Source organism: Balaenoptera ricei, chromosome X (genome assembly GCF_028023285.1).
Source record: "Balaenoptera ricei isolate mBalRic1 chromosome X, mBalRic1.hap2, whole genome shotgun sequence".
NCBI lineage: Eukaryota > Metazoa > Chordata > Mammalia > Artiodactyla > Balaenopteridae > Balaenoptera > Balaenoptera ricei.
This window is the reverse complement of record NC_082660.1, coordinates 75,968,395-75,988,745: the sequence shown is the minus strand read 5'-3', so window position 1 is coordinate 75,988,745 and position 20,351 is coordinate 75,968,395. Positions and strand designations below refer to the sequence as shown.

The 20,351-nt window shown below is 36.5% G+C and overlaps 2 protein-coding genes across 2 annotated transcripts in view; one reads left to right on the top strand and one right to left on the bottom strand.

Annotated features, from left to right (window-relative positions):
• LOC132357100 (uncharacterized) overlaps positions 1–16,791 on the bottom strand; it is a 47,979-nt gene extending 31,188 nt beyond the window's left edge. Inside the window, exons 1-4 of the mRNA XM_059910405.1 lie at positions 16,716–16,791; positions 14,899–15,004; positions 6,601–6,792; positions 4,330–4,423 (exon numbers count right to left, since the gene is read on the bottom strand). Of these exons, the coding sequence (XP_059766388.1) occupies positions 4,330–4,423; positions 6,601–6,792; positions 14,899–15,004; positions 16,716–16,791 (468 nt within the window). The remainder of the gene's footprint in view (positions 1–4,329; positions 4,424–6,600; positions 6,793–14,898; positions 15,005–16,715) is intronic.
• Positions 16,792–16,852: 61 nt separating this feature from the next.
• The window catches only part of SATL1 (spermidine/spermine N1-acetyl transferase like 1), a 44,946-nt gene continuing 41,447 nt past the window's right edge, over positions 16,853–20,351 (top strand). The window contains 1 exon segment of the mRNA XM_059910404.1: positions 16,853–16,879. Within this exon segment, the coding sequence (XP_059766387.1) occupies positions 16,853–16,879 (27 nt within the window).

Here is a 20,351-nt window from a genome sequence, read left to right as displayed (position 1 = left end):
GATAGGCAAAAAATGGTATTTCAGTATAATTATAGTCACATTTCTCTCATAATAATGAAGGAAGGTTAACATATTTTTATATGTTTAAGAGCCATTCGAATTTCCTTTTCAATGAACTGTCAGTTCATCTAATTTGCCCATTCTTTTATTGAATTGTTGATCATTTACTTCACGATTATGAAGAATTTTTATATATTAAGGAAAATTAACCTATAGTTTCCCACCTAAAGAAAAGTATTGTTAATATTTTGGCATATGTATTTCCATCATATATGTATACTTTAGAAAAAGGATAGTTGTGATCCTTCAGCATTACAGTTTTCTATTTTCCTATTTTCCACTTGATTGATGCTTGCTTTACAATGCTGTTAGTGTGGCACAAATCAGTTAAGATTTTATCAGAATCGCCATAATTTGATACTGATGGTAAGTCCTCTCAATGATTTGGTCCTGAGTGCTTAACTACAGGTTTTCTGCTTTTGAATTTTTACAGAGGAGGCTCTTCCTCAGCAAACCAGAACGGCCTAGGAAGATACACTTAATGGTTAATCACTGCCATCTGTTGGTAAAGATGGAGAATTTCATCCAGTGACTTTCCCCTGTGGCGTGGATATTTTATTGTTTTTGAAAACATATTTTTAAAAATTCCAGAAAATTTGGGTGCATGATAATCTTAAATAAAATGACAGAAATAGGAACAAAGATTAAGGAACCTTAGGAGTTTAGTCAAAACATATTTTTCTTCGAAACACTAATTCAAAAAGGTGCATACACCTCAATGTTCATAGCAGCGTTATTTACAATAACCAAAACATGGAAACAACCAAAGTGTCCATCAACAGATGAATGGATAAAGATGTGGTATAGATATACAATGGAATACTACTCAGACATAAAAAAGAATGAATTTTTGCCATTTGCAGCAGCATGGATGCACTTGGAGGGTATTATGCTTAGTGAAATAAGTCAGAGAAAGATAAATACTGTATGATATCACTTATATGTGGAATCTAAAAAGTACAACAAACTAGTGAATATAACATAAAAGAAGCAGTCTCACAGATATAGAGAATACAACTAGTGGTTACCAGTGGGGGGAGAGGGAGGGGGAAGGGCAATATAGGGGCAGGGGAGTGGGAGGTACAAACTATTGGGTATCAGATAGGCTCAAGGATGTATTGTACAATACGAGGAATATAGCCAATATTTTGCAATAACTGTAAATGGAAAGTAACCTTTAAATATTGTATAAAAATAAAAAGTAAAAAAATAAAATAAAATAAAGGTTAAAAAAGCTGCAAAATAATATTCCCCTTCCACTTACTAAGATTCCTTTAGTGTTTCTAACCAATTAATATTATTTTCCTAAGCAGAATATTGGACTGTTGAAAAAAACTAATCTCAGTAAAAGATATTATTTCTACCTTGCTGATTTCCAGTTCACTTTACATAACTGGTTGTCATGAACAAATTAATTTCATGAATTGGATAAGTGACACAACATAAGGTTTTAACTATGCAAATATTCATAAAACTGTGACTAATTTTTTACTGATAAGGTAGAATAATGTACATATCCAAAGATAATGCAGACTGAAAATGTAGCAACGGTCTGGAGATTATCACAATTTGCACAGTGCCATCTGTAGTGGAGTGCTTGATAACATTTAACTGTTTGAAGATGATATTAACAACTTCTAGTGAGAAATTACTTAAAAAATATAATATTCTCAGGTATCAGTAAAGAATACTTTAATTATTGGATATTATTTTCATTTATTATCTAGGAAGAATAATCTCCTGGATTTGGTAAATTGATAATTTAAAGCTTATCTCATTATCTCCTCCTGCTTTCAATTCATTCTATTTGAAAACACAATAAATCCAGCAATTTGGTAAGTTTGTGATTATAATGCCAAATTTAGAAGATCTTATTTTTAGTCAAAGTATTCTTCCTTTTCAGTGAGCACATCTCAATATTTGTTGCCTCCACTATATGGTTCATTATATGCTCTTTAAGTCATACCAGTATTTATTTCTTTGCTCTTCGGACTATGCCAGTTACCTGGGTCTCTATCAAATGTAGGGGTGTTTTTTTTTTTTTTTTCTCTTGACATAGTTGCTGTATATTTTCACGAGGTGAAAGTAGCTAAAACATGTTATATCCTGTGGCTGAATGTGGCTGAATCATGCCAGGTAACCTTGGTTTTAAAGGCAGATAAAAAAATATATATTTATGATCAGAACAACAACTAAAAGTAAACAACAATAGCAATGGTGAATTCTCACAGGACTAAACTATGCAGCACACCTTCCTGCCAGAGATTCACAGAATATATTGGGACTTCTAATTATATGCTCATGCTAGGATTGCAACAGCTTTGAAAGCCACAAGCTATTCTTTGCTAAAAGTAAAAGTGGGTGGAGGTGAAGAAGAGGTAGCAAATACGTAGTCTTACCTCCACCCACTCAAATCTAATTGTTAAGTCAATTAGAAAAGATTAACGTTGACAATTCAAGAATGAACTCAGGCTCTGCTTATTAATTCCTGGTTCTCTGCGTGTGAGTTAGCTGAATAAAGAAAATAATGATGAATTTGCATGAAAAAGCATTATTCACTTCTGTGGAAACCTGACCTGGGCCTTAGCTTCTGAAAAGTCATCACACGCCAAAGTCAATATTTTAAATGTACAATCAGAGCACAGTGCATCTGGACACCCTTCTAAAAAGTTTAACTCAGTTGGAAAGTTTCCTAGTCCTCTATTAAATTGTTAACCTGCAGTCCACTTCTACTTCCTAATGCCCTAGACTCTGGGAAACCCTCAAGAAGAGAAGAATATGGTAGATTGAGACCAGGCATGGCAGTTCACTTGTGCCGTCCCCAGTAAAGGGAAATTTAGGAAATGTTCACAGCGATAAAGAGAAAGTGTCTACAGTGGAAGTATTTAGATAGATGTAACAGGAACAAAGCAGGTATTTAGCCATAGGAAGACTGAGACCAGGAAAAGGGAGAGTTACATTTATTGAATATAGCCTAAACGATGTGCATTGTACTTGGCCCTCCTCCTGAATTTTATCCACTATTAGAGCTTGTATAGCATTAAGTAAAAAAGGGATGATGAAAGGAGAGAAGGAGATTTGAAAAATAGGTGGGTAGCCAAAGTAACTACAGAGGCTAAGAATAAGTGAATACTTAGAAGAGGAAAAGCACCACCTCCCTGCTTGCTTTTCTAACTTATAGGATTCATCTACAAAATAATTGGTCACTTCAAGAGAACAACAGACAACTAAAACAATTTGACAGCCCTAGAGTTAGCCTTTCATAACATCAACATTATTCACCATAGTATATTCATCCAGAGTACCTTAAACTTCGTTTTTGAAAAATGTTTTAGATAGATAGATAGACACAGATATATTCAGAAGCACATAAATCCTATCCTTCATTCTCTAAGTCCCAATATTTAATTGTTCTGACTTCTAATAAAAATATATGACCACTATCATTCATTCATCCACCGTTTATCAACTTTTTATCTTAAGCTTTTCATGAGTTTTAATTTTAACTGGGCTTGATACTATTGAGAAGGTACCATATCAGGAATATAGGTAGAATTATACTGAGGCTTCTGTTCTTTAGTCTCAAAGTAGGTCTTCCTTAAAATATAGAGATCATAATTGGGCACATTCTAGGACTAAAAGATGATGCTGCAGTGTCTTACTAGCGATTTGTTTGATTTAAAACAATAAAAGCATTGCTGCTGCTTCTGATACTTGTGGTTGGGTATGACACTCAGACCTCTTACTTCAGAGCTATTCCTAAGGTACACTGAATTGAAGAGTTCCACACAAGTCTTCTGTTTCAGAGGATCTGTGCTACTGAGAACATATTGTTAGATAAGAAGAGATTTTCAGCTAGTTCAAAAAAAAAAAAAAGCCACATAGCTCTAATCCGTGTCCTGTTACCCATATCTTTCTAGCCCTCTTTTAGTGGCTTCCTTTTCCCCTTTGATATGTGTTTTAACTTTCCCCAAGGCTGCCTTTGATATATGTTTTAACTTGATTTTACCTGGAAACAAATGCTGGAGAAAAGAAGGAGAGAGCACTCCCAGTGTAATTTGCCCCAGGCCTGGCCTGTACTCTACTGATAAATAACTTGTCATCAACAATCCCATATTTGTACAATTTGATCTTCTGATCACACTTCATTTTGTTGTCTCTGACTACTTCTTTAATGTCCCAAAGTTTTTTTTTGTTTCTCTAAGGCATTTCTCTCTTTGGTGTCTTCTGTAAACTTAGTTTACCTTACAAATGAATTTCAGTGTTTACCTGGCCTTGATCAGGTTGAGAAGGTCTCATAGCAGTATCAAAAGCATGTGCAGAATTATGCTGAGGTTGGAGTCCTGATAAACTCCTCTGTTCTCTGGCACAGTAAATTAAAAATATATATATAGTTAGGATAGAGAAGTAGCTTAATTGGTTATAAATCACTTTTTAAAATAAACTCATTTTTGACAACACAGAATGAATGTTCCCATCTTAAGACTCCATTATTATATGTACCCGAGAGAATGCAATAATATTGGCTACTATTTGTTGAGTATTTTCCATGCTCAAAGTGTTTTACTTTACATTATCTGATTTTTCCCAACATTTTATTAGGAAAATTTTCAAACACACACCAAAATTGAATTTTATAGTGAATGCCCATGTACCTACCACCTCGATTTAATCGTTAACACTTTACTATACTTGCTTTTGCATATATCTATCCATCTATCCATCCTTCTATCCACCCATTAATCCATTATATTTTTGATGCAATTGAAAGTAAATTTCACACATCAGTTTATTTCACAAAATTACATTATCTTACTTGAGTAAGGCTTGCAAGATAAATATTATTAACTCCATTTTACAGATGAGAAACCTGAGGCTGAGAAATTTTAAGGAAATTCCCCAAGGCCGCACAGTCAGTGATTTATAGGGCAGGGATTTGAACCCCAGTCTGTCTTGCTCTATGCCCATACTTTTTCCACTACACTAAGGAATCTTCCAGAGTATATATAGAAACACTCTGTCAATTCACAATTGAGGGAATGGCAGAAGGGAAAAAAAGGAGCTCAAACTAAATTATATTTTAACTGAAGAAAAATAAGGCAGATTAATTCTTTACCCAAAAAAACCTATAAATAAGTCTAAATGCTTATAAACACTACTACTATTCTAATTTATAATCAAGCTTTTTGTTTTGCTTTTGCTTCTCAATGCAATTTTCCATTAATTATTTAATTTGATTCTCACAACTATGGAGAAGTAGGATATGTATACCCAACTCTTCATTTATAAAGGACGAAACAGGGGCTAAGTGATCCTCTCAAAGTCATAGACAAGTAGTAGAAGAGAGAGGGTTGGAATACAAATCCAGTGTTCTAGAAAGCTTTGGAGTAGGAAAACTATGGAGAATACTTAAAAGGTGACTTGTTTATGGGTATGATTTCTAATTAAAATGATTCTTTAAAATCTCAGGAGGTTTCCAACCTAATTCTATTCTTAGAAGTGTGAGGCTGACAGTACAAGCCACTTCCAATTTTAAAGTAATATTTCAAACTATCCTCATACTGCATAGAGGGTAACATTATCTTGTCACTGGAGAATGATACTTCAAAGTAGATGCTAATTTGAATTAGCTGATATAAAATTGGTGAGATTTTACCCTACTGGTATTTACCTTTCATATTTCTATCATTTAGAGGCAGTGCAAAATATAAAGGGTACTATTTGCTTTTAAGCAAAGAAACAAAAGGAAAGCAACAGGGCTTTACAGCTTTCAGGGCACTGTTTTATCTCATTAGAGTCCATTAGTGTAGCATGGGGATTAAGAGTTTAAGCCTGGGAGTCAGATTGCCTGGGTATAGACTTAGCCCTGTAACCTCAGCCAAGTTATTTGACCTCTCTGTGCCTTAGTAATCGCATCTGTACTTTATAGGGTTCTTGTGAGGATTACATGAGTCAATAGGTATGAAACATTTATAATTCAGCCTGATACATATAATAAGCTGTCTGTAAATGATTGTTGTTTTCAGTATCAATCTCACCATCTCTGTGAGATGTGTAGGTCAGATTATAGCAATCTCTATAGCTGAGAAAATTGAAGCCCAGTGAAGTGACGAGATTTGCCCAAGACAGAGTCAGATTACAGTCAAGCCTATTGGATGCTGGGGGTTGAGGTAAATAGGAGGTACTGGTACAGCTGTCCCCCTTCCCCTGCCTCAACTCTTAGGACAGTATGTGTGGTGCATACAAATAGCACCTTGGTGGAAGGAAGGCACTGAAGTAGAACAATTCTTTAGTGAATTACACTTGGCTCACTTGGTTTTTATCTGAGGAAGGGGCTTTCCAGTTTTTGTTGTATCCAAATCCTGAACAAAATGTATTTAGTTATCCTGACTTTTGTTCAAATTTAATTAAATGTTGATGAATATGGAAGAGAATATATCAGCTGTATGCATGATAAATGATATCCATTATTTCTTGAATCATTTACTGATCTCACAAGCGATTTCCCATCATTCTCAGAGGTATTTAGAAATTTCTTACCGGTGATCATTTGTATTCTTCTTTGACTTCTTTTTACAGTAGTGGATAGTCTGGATTGTTACACCAACTAGTAAAGCCAGTCCTATTCCAGGCAATGCTGCTACTAAAATCAGGTCCAGAGTATTCCAGAGCTGGTCACATTTGGTCCCCATGTACCAATAATTTCCCCACCGACCTCTGAAATTTGGACATCTTGATAGAGATAATAAAAATAGAAAAAGCTCACAAATTAGAGAAACAAAAACAAATTGTTTCCCCTGAAAGAATCCAATCTTTCATTGTTACTAAACCATAAGGTTTCCCTTTAAGGCCCTCAAGAGATTTCTATTGTCCTATTTTACCACTTGAGCAAACATGCTAAAATGTACAGGTTTGAACACATTGAGTTAGCATGCAGAATGTGGTCAGGATTTCCCAACCATTGGCTAATGAAGATGTGGCACTTAGAAGTGATAAAAAAAAGTCTCACCCAGAATGGCTGTCTCAAGACTGCTTTTAAAACTATCCACATTTTGCCCATTGCTCATGCCTCTATTCACTCTGGCTACTTCAGTTCTATGACTACTATGAAAAGAGTTTGAAGTGGCCTAATTTACTAGTTCTGCAACTGCAGCTGGGTGTTCCCTTCACCAACTCCTACAGTGATGAATGCAGGTTAACAGCCTGACTATGCCACTCAACAGCAAATACAAGAAGAAACATGAGAAGGTGAGAATAGACTGTCTGCCAGCAAAATCTGCCTGTTTCCATCTTTCCCATGACTCCAGATCTTCCTCCTCTATTTTAAAGAAATAAATGACTCATATATAAACTTCTTGTGTTTTTATAAAGCCTGACACTTTGCCAGATAATCTGAGTGTGGTTCTCTGGTGCCTAGATTGAACTGGCATAGCACACACCCACATAGAAATGTCTATGGGTTTTTGGAGAGGAAAAATGTGACTTCTCACCATCCTCAATTAGAGTGACTAATGGTGAGGTTAGTTCATGTAGTGTCTTTAGAGATTAGTTCATTATCTCCTGTAGAATTGATAAAGGATTACCCAGTTGAACAGTAAATATCAGATCCTAAGTAAACTAAACCTGGTTTGTGTTGTTCCAATACATTGAGTACTGTCATGGATGACATGAAGGAATTGATTAGATGATTACTATAATCTTTTATAGCTCTGATAGTCTAGGCTTCTATAATAAAGTGCAGCTACCAGCTTCAAATAGGTAGTAATCTACTCAATAGGACTTGGCTTCTAATATGTAATATAATGTAATTCATTTAAGGAAGTTAAAATATGTTTGAAAAATATGTCTTATAAACTCTCACGGATTTCTTCCTAGAAAAAAAGACTTTTTCAAGAGTGTATTTCTTGTTTAGTTTAGGATTGAATTGCAAAAGGAATTATATATAAAACAGTAACAGTTCATTCATTTATTCAACAACATTTATTGGGTTCCTACCATGTACCAAGTACTGTGCCAGGCATTTAAGATAGACCAGTAAATAAAACAAAGATCCAAGTCCTCAAGCAGCTTAAAATGTAGGAAAGGAAGACAGACAACAAAAATAAGCATTATTAGTAAATTATCTAGAATGTTTAAAGGCGATAAGTGCTAAGGAATAAAGAAAAAGTAGAGCAGGGTAAGGGGGATTAGCAATTTGGGGAGGGCAGGATAGTGGGACAGGTTGCAGTGATATAATAGGTTAGTAAAGGGCAGGCCTTATTGAGAAGATAATATTTGAAGAAAGACTGAAGGAGGTGAGGGCGTTAGACACAGGTTTATTTGGGGAGAAGAGCATTCCAAGAAGCAGGAACAGCAAGTACAAAGGTTCTAAAGCAGGATGGAATGTGCCTACATGTCTGAGGATCACAGGAAAATCAGTGTGGCTGAAGCAGAGTAAGGGAGTAGGGTAGAAAATAAGGCCAAAGAAAGAAGGAGACCAGATCACAGAAGTCCTTATAGGTCATTGTAAGGACTTTAAGTTTTATACTGAGTGAAATGAGGAATAGTTACAGGATTTTGAGGAGTGACATGATCTAGGTTGTTTTACAAGGATCACTCTGTTTTCTACAGTATTGAAAAACAGACTATAGGGGACAAAGGTAGAAACAGGGAGAAAGGTCACAAAGCCATTCAGTAATCTAGGTAAGAGATGACCATAGTAGTTTAGACCAGAATGATAACAGTGGGGGTGAGGATAAAAGATGGTTGATTTCTGCTTATCTTTTTAAAGGTAGAACCAACAGGATTTCCTGATAGACAAGAAGGAGAGTGTGCAAGAAAAAGAGGACTGAAGGATGACTTTAAGTTTTTTGGCCTAAGCAAATGAAAGGATGGAGTTGCCATCAACTGAGATGGGAAAGACTGTGTAGAAAGAATATTTTGGGGTGGGGGTGATGGGAGTTGGTGAGTTCAATTTTGTACTTGCTGATTTTGAAAGGAGTATTAGATAACCAAGTAGAAATGTTGAGTAGGCAGTTATACCTCTAAGTCTGGAGGTATGAATTTTCCTAGTTGGATGGTATTTAAAGACATGAGACTGGATGACATCACCAAGGGAGGAGGTACAGATGAAGAGGATGAAGGACCAAGTCCTCGGACACTCCAACATTAAGTAGGTGGGGACAAGAGAAGAGATTAGCAACAGTAATTCAGAAGTGGGCAGTGAAGCAGAAGAAAAAAAATAAAAACAGGAGAGAGGGATATCCTGGAAGCTAAGTGAAAATTCAAGGAAGAGAGAGTTATCAACTGTGTTAATTGCTGCTGTTGGGTAAAGTAAGATGAAGACTGAAAATTGACCATTGGGCTTAACATCATATTGGCTAGGGAGAAGAAATGAACTGACTTTGCAGGAGCACATTTCTGAACCAGTTACTTTACGAGGAATTTTAAGTATTTTATCTTACTTAATTCTCATAGCAATCCTGGGAGGTATGTAATTTTTTTCTATCATAAATGGAAAATAAAGCCGTTATATAAAAATACACTTAAAATATAGTTTAGATTTTTTTCCTCAGAAACCAGTAAGTATGTGAGAAATGTGAACATTGGTTGAGAGATACATTAACTGTTCCAAGTGAAAATAGTCAAACTCATAGAAGCAGAGAATAGAATAGTGGTTTTCAGGGGCTGGGGGGGGGAGGGGGAAATAGGGAATTATTTCTCAATGGGTATGAAGTTTCAGTTGTGCATGATGAGTAAGTTCTAGAGTCTGTTGTACAACATAGTACCTATAGTTTACAATACGGAATTGTGCAATTTAAAATATATTAAGAGGATAGGGGATTGGAGACAAGGTGGTGGAGAAGGACCTTGAGCTCACCTCCTCTCACAAACACACCAAAATCACAACTAATTGCTGAACAACCATCGATTAAAAAGATTGGAACCTACCAAAAAAGATATTCTGTTAATACATCCAAAGACATAAAGAAGAAACCACAACAAGATAGTAGGAAGGGTGCACTTGGGATATAATCAAATCCCATACAACCTGGCTGGGCGACTCACAAACTGGAGAATAATGATATTGCAGAAGTCCTTCCACAGGAGTGAGAGCTCTGAGCACCACATCAGGCTCCCCAGCTTAGGGGTCCAGCATCAGGAGGAAGAGCCCCCAGAGCATTTAGCTTTGAAGGTTAGCGGGGCTTCATTGCAGGAGCTCCACAGGACTGGGGGAAACAGAGACTCCACTCTTAGAGGGTGCACACAAGGTCTATCACACACTGAGACCCAGGCAAAAGCACTGACTTCATAGGAGCCAGCAGGTTGGCTTGACCTACCTGCTGGTCTTGGAGGGTCTCCTGGGGAGGTTAGTGGTAGCGGTGGCTCTCTCTGGGGTCATAAGAAGTGGTGGACATATTGGTGACTGTTCATCTATATGAACTCTTGCTGGGGGTTGACAGCAAGACCCTTGCTCGAGTCATTAGCACCAAGACCTGGCCCCACCAAACAGCTTGTAGGCTCCAGCTGGGACACCTCAGGCCAAACAACCAACAGGGTGGGAACAAAGCCCCGCTTGTCAGCAGAGAGGCAGCCCAAAGACTTCCTCACTCCACAACTACCTCTAGACACTTCCCTTGGCACAGCCCTGCTCACCAGAGGGTCAAGACCCAGATCCACCCACCAGGGGGCAGACACCAGAAGCAAGAAAACTGTCATATCAGAACCTGTGGAACTGAGTCTGCAAACATGGGTCAGAACTTATCCTGGGACCAGCTGGTCCCTGACCCTTGGGTGACAAGAGGAGAGTGTACTGCTTGGACACATAGGACATCCCCTACAGAGGGCCAATTCTCCAAGGTCAAGAAACGTAACTAACTTACTACATACATAAAAACACAAATAGAATTTATAAAAAGTGAGACAGCAAAGGAATATGTTCCAGATGAAGGAACAAGATAAAACCCCAGAAGAACAACTAAGTGACATGGAGATAGGTAATGTACCCGAGAAAGAGTTCAGAGTAATGATTGTAAAGATGATCCAAGAACTCAGGAAAAGAATGGATACACAGAGCGAGAAGTTACAAGATGTTTTTAAAAAAGAGTTAAAATATTTTAAGAGGGTAGATCTCGTGTTGTGTTCTTATTTAAAAAAGAAAAAAAAAAAGAGGCACGGTGGGGGGGAAGCAAGCAAGGAAGAAAGGAAAGATACCACAAAAGAACACAGGAAAATTTTTGGAGGTGATGGATATGTTTAGTGCCTTGGTTGTGGTGATGGTATCACTGGTGTATGCATATGTTCAAACTCATCCAGATGTAAACATTAAATGTGTGCAATTTTTGTATAGCAATTATACCTCAATAAAACAGCAATACCAAAAAAAAGATTTGCATCCTGTTTAAATGTACTGAGGCACTGATTCTCATTTTGATGAGTGATGGACATAGGGGGTCAGAGTTAATTGAATTTTCAAAAAATCTAAAATTATCTTAAATAAGCTTTATTTTATTTGTATCAATGTAAAATGTAGTTCTATTAAATAAAACATGACTGAAAAATTTAAAAAGTGTGTATCAGGCATGTGTTCTTAGTTTGGCTTATTTTCTTAAATTGTCTATCTTTAAACATATTTTAAATTTGGCTTTTGTTCATTCATTATTTGAATGAAATATTTGGAACATCTGTGCATGTACGTGTGTGTGTGACAGAGATCTGCCTGGAGGGGTGTGGGTGGTGGTGATGGTATATATATCCTGACAATTTCAGCAATGCCATTAAAATGTTTTAAGAACTTAAAAATAATAATCATACCATTTAATTTGATATGTTCAATTATAATTTGTTAGTGCCTAACTCTGATTAACAATGTCAAAATAACTGACTCAAACTGTGTGGTGCTAATATATTTAGTAATAAAAATGATCCCTTGTCATTAGGTAGATATTCAAAGACCCTGACAGATACATATATGCACAGGCACATCAAGTCCAGAGCAGTTATGTTCCACATTGAGATCTACCAGTAAAATAGGTTGAAGCAATTTGTTTGAATCAACTTGGTGGAGAAAAACTTTAAAATAGGCATAATGTCTATGTATGTGGCAATTAACAATTGTAAAGACTTGTAAAAGAAATGAGGTACATGATTATAATAAGGATTAGGAAGATAGGTAAAAGGTAATTAGCTTTTAGCCAAAATTTTGATTACATGCCTCCAGAATTCCTCCAACTAAGAATTTACAAATAACATTAAAATTGTCAGATGACTTATATATGTTTCTTCATTGCCGTATTACATTTACTTCCCACTCCTTGGATGTAATTTTGCAATCTGGTTTGTATTCTCATCTCAGTCTTGGAATATTCTCAAAGATTATAACCAACAACTCCTAAATGCTAAATCCAATGGATTTTTAAAATCACTTTTCAACTTTTTCAATATTTTTCCAATATTTTGCACTATTGAATGACTGATTCATTCAACAAACCCTTGCAGAACGTCTTCTGTATGACAGGCATTGTGCTAGATGCTGGAGATAAATAAAACTAAATTTGTGTTCGTGTGGTGTTTTCAAAAAGGAAACATATACCCTACATTCATAGGCAGAACACCCTATGACAAAAGGATAATAGCAAGATCCTTTTTGACCCACCTCCTAGAGAAATGGAAATAAAAACAAAAATAAACAAATGGGACCTAATGAAAGTTAAAAGCTTTTGCACAGCAAAGGAAACCATAAACGAGACCGAAAGACAACCCTCAGAATGGGAGAAAATATTTGCAAGTGAAGCAACTGACAAAGGATTAATCTCCAAAATATACAAGCAGCTCATGCAGCTCAATATCAAAAAACAAAAAACCCAATCCAAAAATGGGCAGAAGACCTAAACAGACATTTCTCCAAAGAAGATATACAGATTGCCAACAAACACATGAAAGGATGCTCAACATCACTTATCATTAGAGAAATGCAAATCAAAAGCACAATGAGGTTTCACCTCACACCGGTCAGAATGACCATCATCAAAAAATCTACAAGCAATAAATGCTGGAGAGGGTGTGGAGAAAAGGGAGCCCTCTTACACTGTTGGTAGGAATGTAAATTGCTACAGCCACTATGGAGAACAGTATGGAGGTTCCCTAAAAAACTACAAATAGAACTACCATACGACCCAGCAATCCCACTACTGGGCATAGACCCTGAGAAAACCATAACTCAAAAAGAGTCATGTAACCCAATGTTCATTGAAGCACTATTTACAATAGCCAGGACATGGAAGCAACCTAAGTGTCCATTGACAGATGAATGGATAAAGAAGATGTGGCACATATATATAATGGAATATTACTCAGCCATAAAAAGGAACGAAATTGAGTTATTTGTAGAGAGGTGGATGGACCTAGAGTCTGTAATACAGAGTGAAGTAAATCAGAAAGAGAAAAACAAATACCGTATGCTAACACATATATATGGAATCTTAAAAAAAAATGGTTCTGATGAACCTAGGGGCAGGACAGGAATAAAGACACAGACGTAGAGAATGGACTTGAGGGCACAGGAAGGGGGAAGGGTAAGCTGGGACAAAGGGAGAGAGTGGCATGGACATATATACATAACCAAATGTAAAATAGATAGCTAGGGGGAAGCAGCCACATAGCACAGGGAGATCAGCTGGGTGCTTTGTGATGACCTAGAGGGGTGGAATAGGGAGGGTGGGAGGGAGGTGCAAGAGGGAGGGGATATGGGGATACATGTATACATATAGCTGAATCACTTTGTTATACAGCAGAACCTAACACAACAATGTAAAGCAATTATACTCCAATAAAGATGTTTTTAAAAAATACAATAAAATTGAGAGGAAAGAAACCCAGAAATTGCAGTAGAGTAGTTTAAGTGCTATGTTAGAAATATGATGGAGCTTACTCTTGAAGTTTAAGTAGGAATTCACCAGGGGAAGAAGAGCTGTGATGAGAGGAGGGAGGGTGAATGAACAGTAATAGGGAGAAGTTGTAGTATATGTCAACATCCAAAGGTGAGAGAGAAAATAGTGCACTTGAAGAACTGCAAATACTGTTATTCCGTATATCCAGAGCAAACTAGTCACATTTCTCCAAACACAAAATTCTCTCAAACCTCAGGTCCCTTTGCCTACTCCTGGTTTTCTTACTATCAGTTTAAGAGGCAGGGACCCAGGAAAACCTTTCACTATTGCCCCATCCCCACCTATCCTCTCTTTCTCTCACTTATGAATGCTTTCTTATTCTTGTGTTATGTTTTTTTCCTAGGTCTCCTTCTATTTTTTGCTCAAATACTCTCATTTTTTTGATTAGAACTAAGTAGAAAGTCTGCCTAAATTCATATCAAAGAATACACACTTTTATAAAAAGCAATCCTGGAAACAAAGAGGGGGAACCACAGTGCATTTAAAATATTTCTTGATTTACAAAAAAACTTTATTTACACATAACATGTCAGGATTATTGCTATTGCATAACATGAGGCACACCTTAAGTTCTTCTTCTTTAGAACAGCAAAATAGTTTATCCATGAATATATATAACTAATCTATTAAAAGTCTGTCTGAGGAAAGCTGTTTTGAATGATGCTAATCTCTTAAAGTTAATAAAACTGTCTCAGTTAATCTTTTAAATTTTATTATATTGTTTTTAGAACAGTAGATTAAACTGTTTTAGGGAATCTACAATAACTGTGCTATTTGTGTAGGGGTTATTTCTGATTAAAATATTATTTTAAAAGAAGTGTTGCATTGTTGAATATAACAAACAAAAACAAAGTGCATTATTACTTACAGTATATTGTACTTTGCTTTTACAGCATATATAACCACTTACTTGCAAAAAGGCTCTCCATCTTTGCATGCACAAATACTATTCTCTGGACAGAAATGTGTTATATTCCCTGGACAATCATCAAAGTCAGTCACAGATGTACAATCGGCTGTAAATAACAACATTCAAAAATCCCTCAACAATATAGAACAAATGTTTCAAACTTAGCTAATACACATGTGAAAAGTTCTACATGTTAGAAAAACTATATGTTAAAGAATCTTAAAACATAAAAATGAAAATAACTTTGTTGTACTTTGAAAATGTTCAAATATCATATTTTCAAGTACCAGTCTCCAAAAATCAAGATGAACAATACAAGTGATTTCATTCTGTTATTTTGTACCTGATGGATTTTTACAACATGGCTTTAAAAACAGTCACTACACGGCATTATAGCTCAAAGGCTATCTAACATTTGAAATAAAGTTCTTTTGTACTAAATTTGAGAATCATCTCTGGCTAAGGGAAGACAAAACAATATATCCAAAGATAGGACCAACATACATCTTGGTTTGCAAGGGCAGTTTCAGTTTATGCCTTTTGTCCTGGAATAAATATTAATACTGCTCTCTTCACTTTCAAAGTGTTCTGGTTGAGACAGGTGGATTAGTTACCCTACTAGTAGGCCACTGGGGGTGGCAGACACCTCAGCCCCAATCCTTGATGATTTTCTGGTATTTCTAAGGTTACCCTGGAGAGTCATTCTGTCAATGATATGGCTGCAGTACCCCTTCCAGAAATCTGGACTGAGAAAAGGTTTTCTAGAGTCTGAAAATCAGTGAGTAGGAAAATTTATCTGGAGTCACAGGACCTATAAACATGCACAGAAACTGTAATTTCAAGAAAGGGAAAACTATTTTGACCCTCCACCAGCCTAAACACAAAGAAGAGATTCTATAAGCATGAGATTTCAGATTGCCCGAGTCCCAAGGTTAGAGGTGACAGGCAAGAAGGGAAAACAGCTCCAATAAGATCAGGCCTATAGAATCCAAAAGAAAACTGTTTGCCCTTTGGAGAGCATATTTTTTCCTAATGTAAAATATGACACATTGATTTTGCTACATAAACATATTTTTTTAAATAAATGAAAGGGTGACATCAGAAAAATACAGTACTTTAAAACAGTTTCTTTGAATCTGGAAACCATTTCAGTTGTCCAAAATGCACCACTGACCATCTAAGTACCAACTAACATTGCAAAAATCCCTCACCAGAATTAGTGGGTCAAATGGTACTGCTTGGAGAAATTTCAACAGGCAATATTTTGAAAAAGAATTGTACTTCTGGTCTCGGCAAAGATGTTAGGCCGTTTTACAGACCAATATGATTATATAATTTATTTCTTTGGATATCTCTTTCCTTTTATAGGGATTCACATGGTTTATATTATGTCAAGTAAGTACCTGTTTGTATTGGACATGTTAACAGAGCGAAATTTTTCTGAAAAATAAAGTATAACCTTATATATTATAAGAAACAAAGTGTTAAATATAAATAGCCTAAAACAATCACTAATATTGATGCAAGTAAACATTTTAGTTGGTAGTCCATAGAATTTTTCATACTTATCTTAGATATCAGAGACAAACATGTCAGCTTCAAGATAAAACAATTATTTATCCCTTCTAAGAATAAACATCTTTTAAAAGAACCAGATACTTTCAGGTTTGTGAATTTTTAACAATAGAACCTTTGCTTAGAGTTCTGTCTAGTCCCTTAGGCTACCTACTGCAGCCTTGATTCCTTCTCTGATTAATATCTAATGAATTCTTTACATCTTCAACCTATGGAAATAAAGCAATTAAAAAATTTCTTACGTTGTGCACAATGTACAGTCAGAAAACAGCAGGAGATGAACAAAATTTGAGTCAATATAAACGTGCAATCCACCATCGTGAGAGTAAGACAGAAATACAAACAGTCCTCACAGCAGCACTTAAAGACTACTGCAATTATGAGAGAAGATCAGCGAACAGAGACTGTGAGTGGTTAATATAGGAGATAAGTGAGCATGGATTTTGAACTTTCTCCTCCAGCCTGCATAAATTACTAGATAACTTTTTCGTTGTACACTTGTTGGTTCCTCACATCTATAGTTCCTATATATAGAACATACATGACTTGTTTGTGAGTTGTATACTGCTTGTGTTTAGTCACAGGCATTTGTTACTTGTAAAAACTGTTTGTTCATCTTTGTACTAGGTTTCATCATGTTTTATTATTTGCCAAAAAATCCCCCACATCTTATGCATGAAATATACTGCTACGAATGCAGTTTTCAACCCTGTGCAAATCAGAGATCTCTGACCTTATAGCCACCAGGACTGCTAAACAGTAATCTGAGGATATCATTGAGTATCATGGGCAAGGAGAAGAGATGAAGAAAAAGTAAGAAAAAAAAGCAAGTGGAAAAAGACAGAAAGAGTGAAACAGAGGTAAGGAGAGTTGCCAGGAAGAGAAAATAAGGAGGAGACAGGGAAGGAAGTATTAGGCAGGGCAACAGACACAGATGTAATCCAGCTGGGACACCAGGCTTTCGTTAAGATTCATTCTCTCTCTCTCTCCCTCTGTCTCTCTTTCTCTCTCCCTCAGGTCTACATTTGCCAGGATGTCACTTCACATTCTGCTAATATTCCCTACCATATATTTTCCATTTAGGTCATTTTGATAAGTTGTTAACCTTCTACCCACTGTGTATCTCAAATTCTACTACTTCCCTTACCTATTGGCAAATATATTTTATGTACTATTTCCTGCTTGGAATGTATGCATTTTGTACTTTATTCTCCACTTCTTCTTCCTGGAAACCAATAAAATGGAAGTTTCATGAGAATGAGAATTCCAGGGTGATTCATGCCACCTGTTAATGCAAATAATCTTTTATCTACCTGGCCACGTTGACCTACTATAATTTATTGTTTCCAATAATTATATCTCATTTGAAAAATAATCTCCTTGTTTTAGAATACTTATAGCAGTAAAATAGGTATTTCATGGTATTAGTACAATATTTTGAGAATATATATACCCATCTTTGAAAAATGGGAATTTTTAAATTTATTTCTATTATCATGAGAACCAAGTCCTTATTTGAGTGTTTAGTAAGAAATAAGATACAAAGGGTTATGAACCACAGAGAGTAGTAGAATCTAACTCTATGTAACCTCTGCCAGAATTCCCTTCACAAAATTACACTGGCCTTTGAGATGAATCTCAGCTTCTCTTGGTTCAGAATTTATAGATTACTATTGTCCCTAAAGTGCTCTGCTTAAACATTCTGGTGACAGGTAACTCAGACCTTCTGGAAGCAGTCAGCTCTGCCAGAAGTATTAGTCCTTCTATTAAGCCAAAGTTTACTCTCCTGAAACTTCCAGTCAATATGGAGCAAATTCACCATGGACCACTGAAAGACCTGCCATATGGTGAGACTTCAGAAGCACAGCGGCAGACAAGTTGTGGGAAGAGAATATTTCAGCTAACTTATCTCATTTACTATGGGTGTAGTTAATGTCCCCCTTCTTCATCTCTATCCTTTCTAAGACAATAAGATTTTTTTGTACTGAAAGGAATGAGTGACAATAACATTTTTAATAATAATGATAACGTTGCTTATCAACTCATACGTTCGTTCTCAACTTCTCTTGCCTACTTAAGGACTTTGCTCAGCAATGCTTCGCTCTCTCTTCTGCATTAGAATTTTTGGTTCTCCATTGGATCACTCCCATCAATAAACGTGCTCTCATACCAAGCAGCTCAAAAACAAACAAAAATCCCTTGACCTTACATCTTTCTCCAGGTATTTTCCTTTACTCCCATTAACAGCAAAACTCCTCAAAGGAGATGTCTAGACTTGTTATCTCCAATTTTTCTTCCACTTTGTCTTGAACCCACTTCAGTCAAACTTTCTTCTCATTATTCCACTAAAACTGCTCCTAGCATGCTCACCAATGATTAACATGATGCTAAATACAATGGCCAATTCTCAATTCTCAACTTACATGACTTATTTTGGTGACCATGTGTTCCAGTTTGCCCAGGACAGTCATGGTTTTAGCCGGTTCTACCCACATGATTATTAATACTGTTATCTGTCACTCTCATAAGTGTCCCATTTTGATCACCCCACCATACCTATTTGACACAGTTGCTTACTCTTTATTTCTTGAAAAACTTTCTTTACTTGGGTTCCAGGACATCCTTCTCTTTTGCTTTTCTTCTTAGTTTTCTGGCCATTCCTTCGGAGTTGTCTCTGTTGGCTTGTTAATTTCTTAACCCAGGTCTATAGCTAAACCTCTTCTCTTTTCTATCTCACTTCATAGGAGATATCATCTCACCCCAGGCAAATGACTCCTGCATTTCTATCTCTACTCCAAACCACTCAAAACTCCAGACTCAAATATCCAACAACCTACCTGGCATTTCCACTTTGTTGTGTAATAGGTGTCTCAAACTTATTTCCAAAAGCCCCTTCTGATCTTTCCCCTTAAACCAACCCCTCAAATTCTTACAATAGACTAAGATTGTACATACTCTAACCATATATCTTTCTAATTGCTTCCTTGTTTACTGAGCTTTAAACCACTACACTGGCCTCCTTACTGTTATTCCAAAATGTTAGGCACTCTCCTTCTCTTGGACTATGTACTTGTTGTTCCCTCAACCTGGAATGCTCCAACCCCAAATATCCAAAAGTTTCACTCTTTCATTCTTTCAAGTTTCTGCTAAATGTCAACTCTTAAGTGAGGCCTTCCCTGGCCACCCTAATTTAATTTTGCATCACCTCCACAACACCAGCTCTTCCAAATTTCCTTCCTTGTTTTATGTTTTTTCGTAACAGTTATAACCATCTGACATTCTATACATTTTGTTAGCAGATTATTTCTGTCTCCCTCAATTAAAAGGTAAGATTCATGAAGGCAAGGATGATATTTAAGCAGAGATTTAAAGGAATTAATGGAGGAGTCACGTGGTTTTCTACCTGAAGGGCATTCTGTGCAAAGGGAACAGGATGACATCATGTTACCGAACCAAACTTGGGTTCACTTGCTTGCGTGCAGTAAAGCCAATCTACTGACATCGGGTTGTGGTGAAGGAAAGTGCAGTATTTATTGCAGGGTGCCAAGCAAGGAGTCTAGGGCAGCTAGTGCTTAAAAGACCTGAACTTTCTGAAGGCTTTCAGGGAAAGGTTTATAAAGACAGAGTGAGGGAGTGGGGTTGTGGGCTGTGTGATGGGCTCACGGACAGTCTTCTGATAGGTTGGTGGTGAGGTAATCAGGAGTCAACATCATCAACCTTCTGGTTCCAACTGGTCTGGGGCAGCATACTGTTAACTTCTTCTACCTGGTGGGGCTTTCAGTATCTGCAAAACAGCTCAAAAGACATGGCTCAGAATATTATCTATAGTAGGGGTCTCCAATCCCCGGGCCACGGCCTGTTAGGAACCAGACCACACA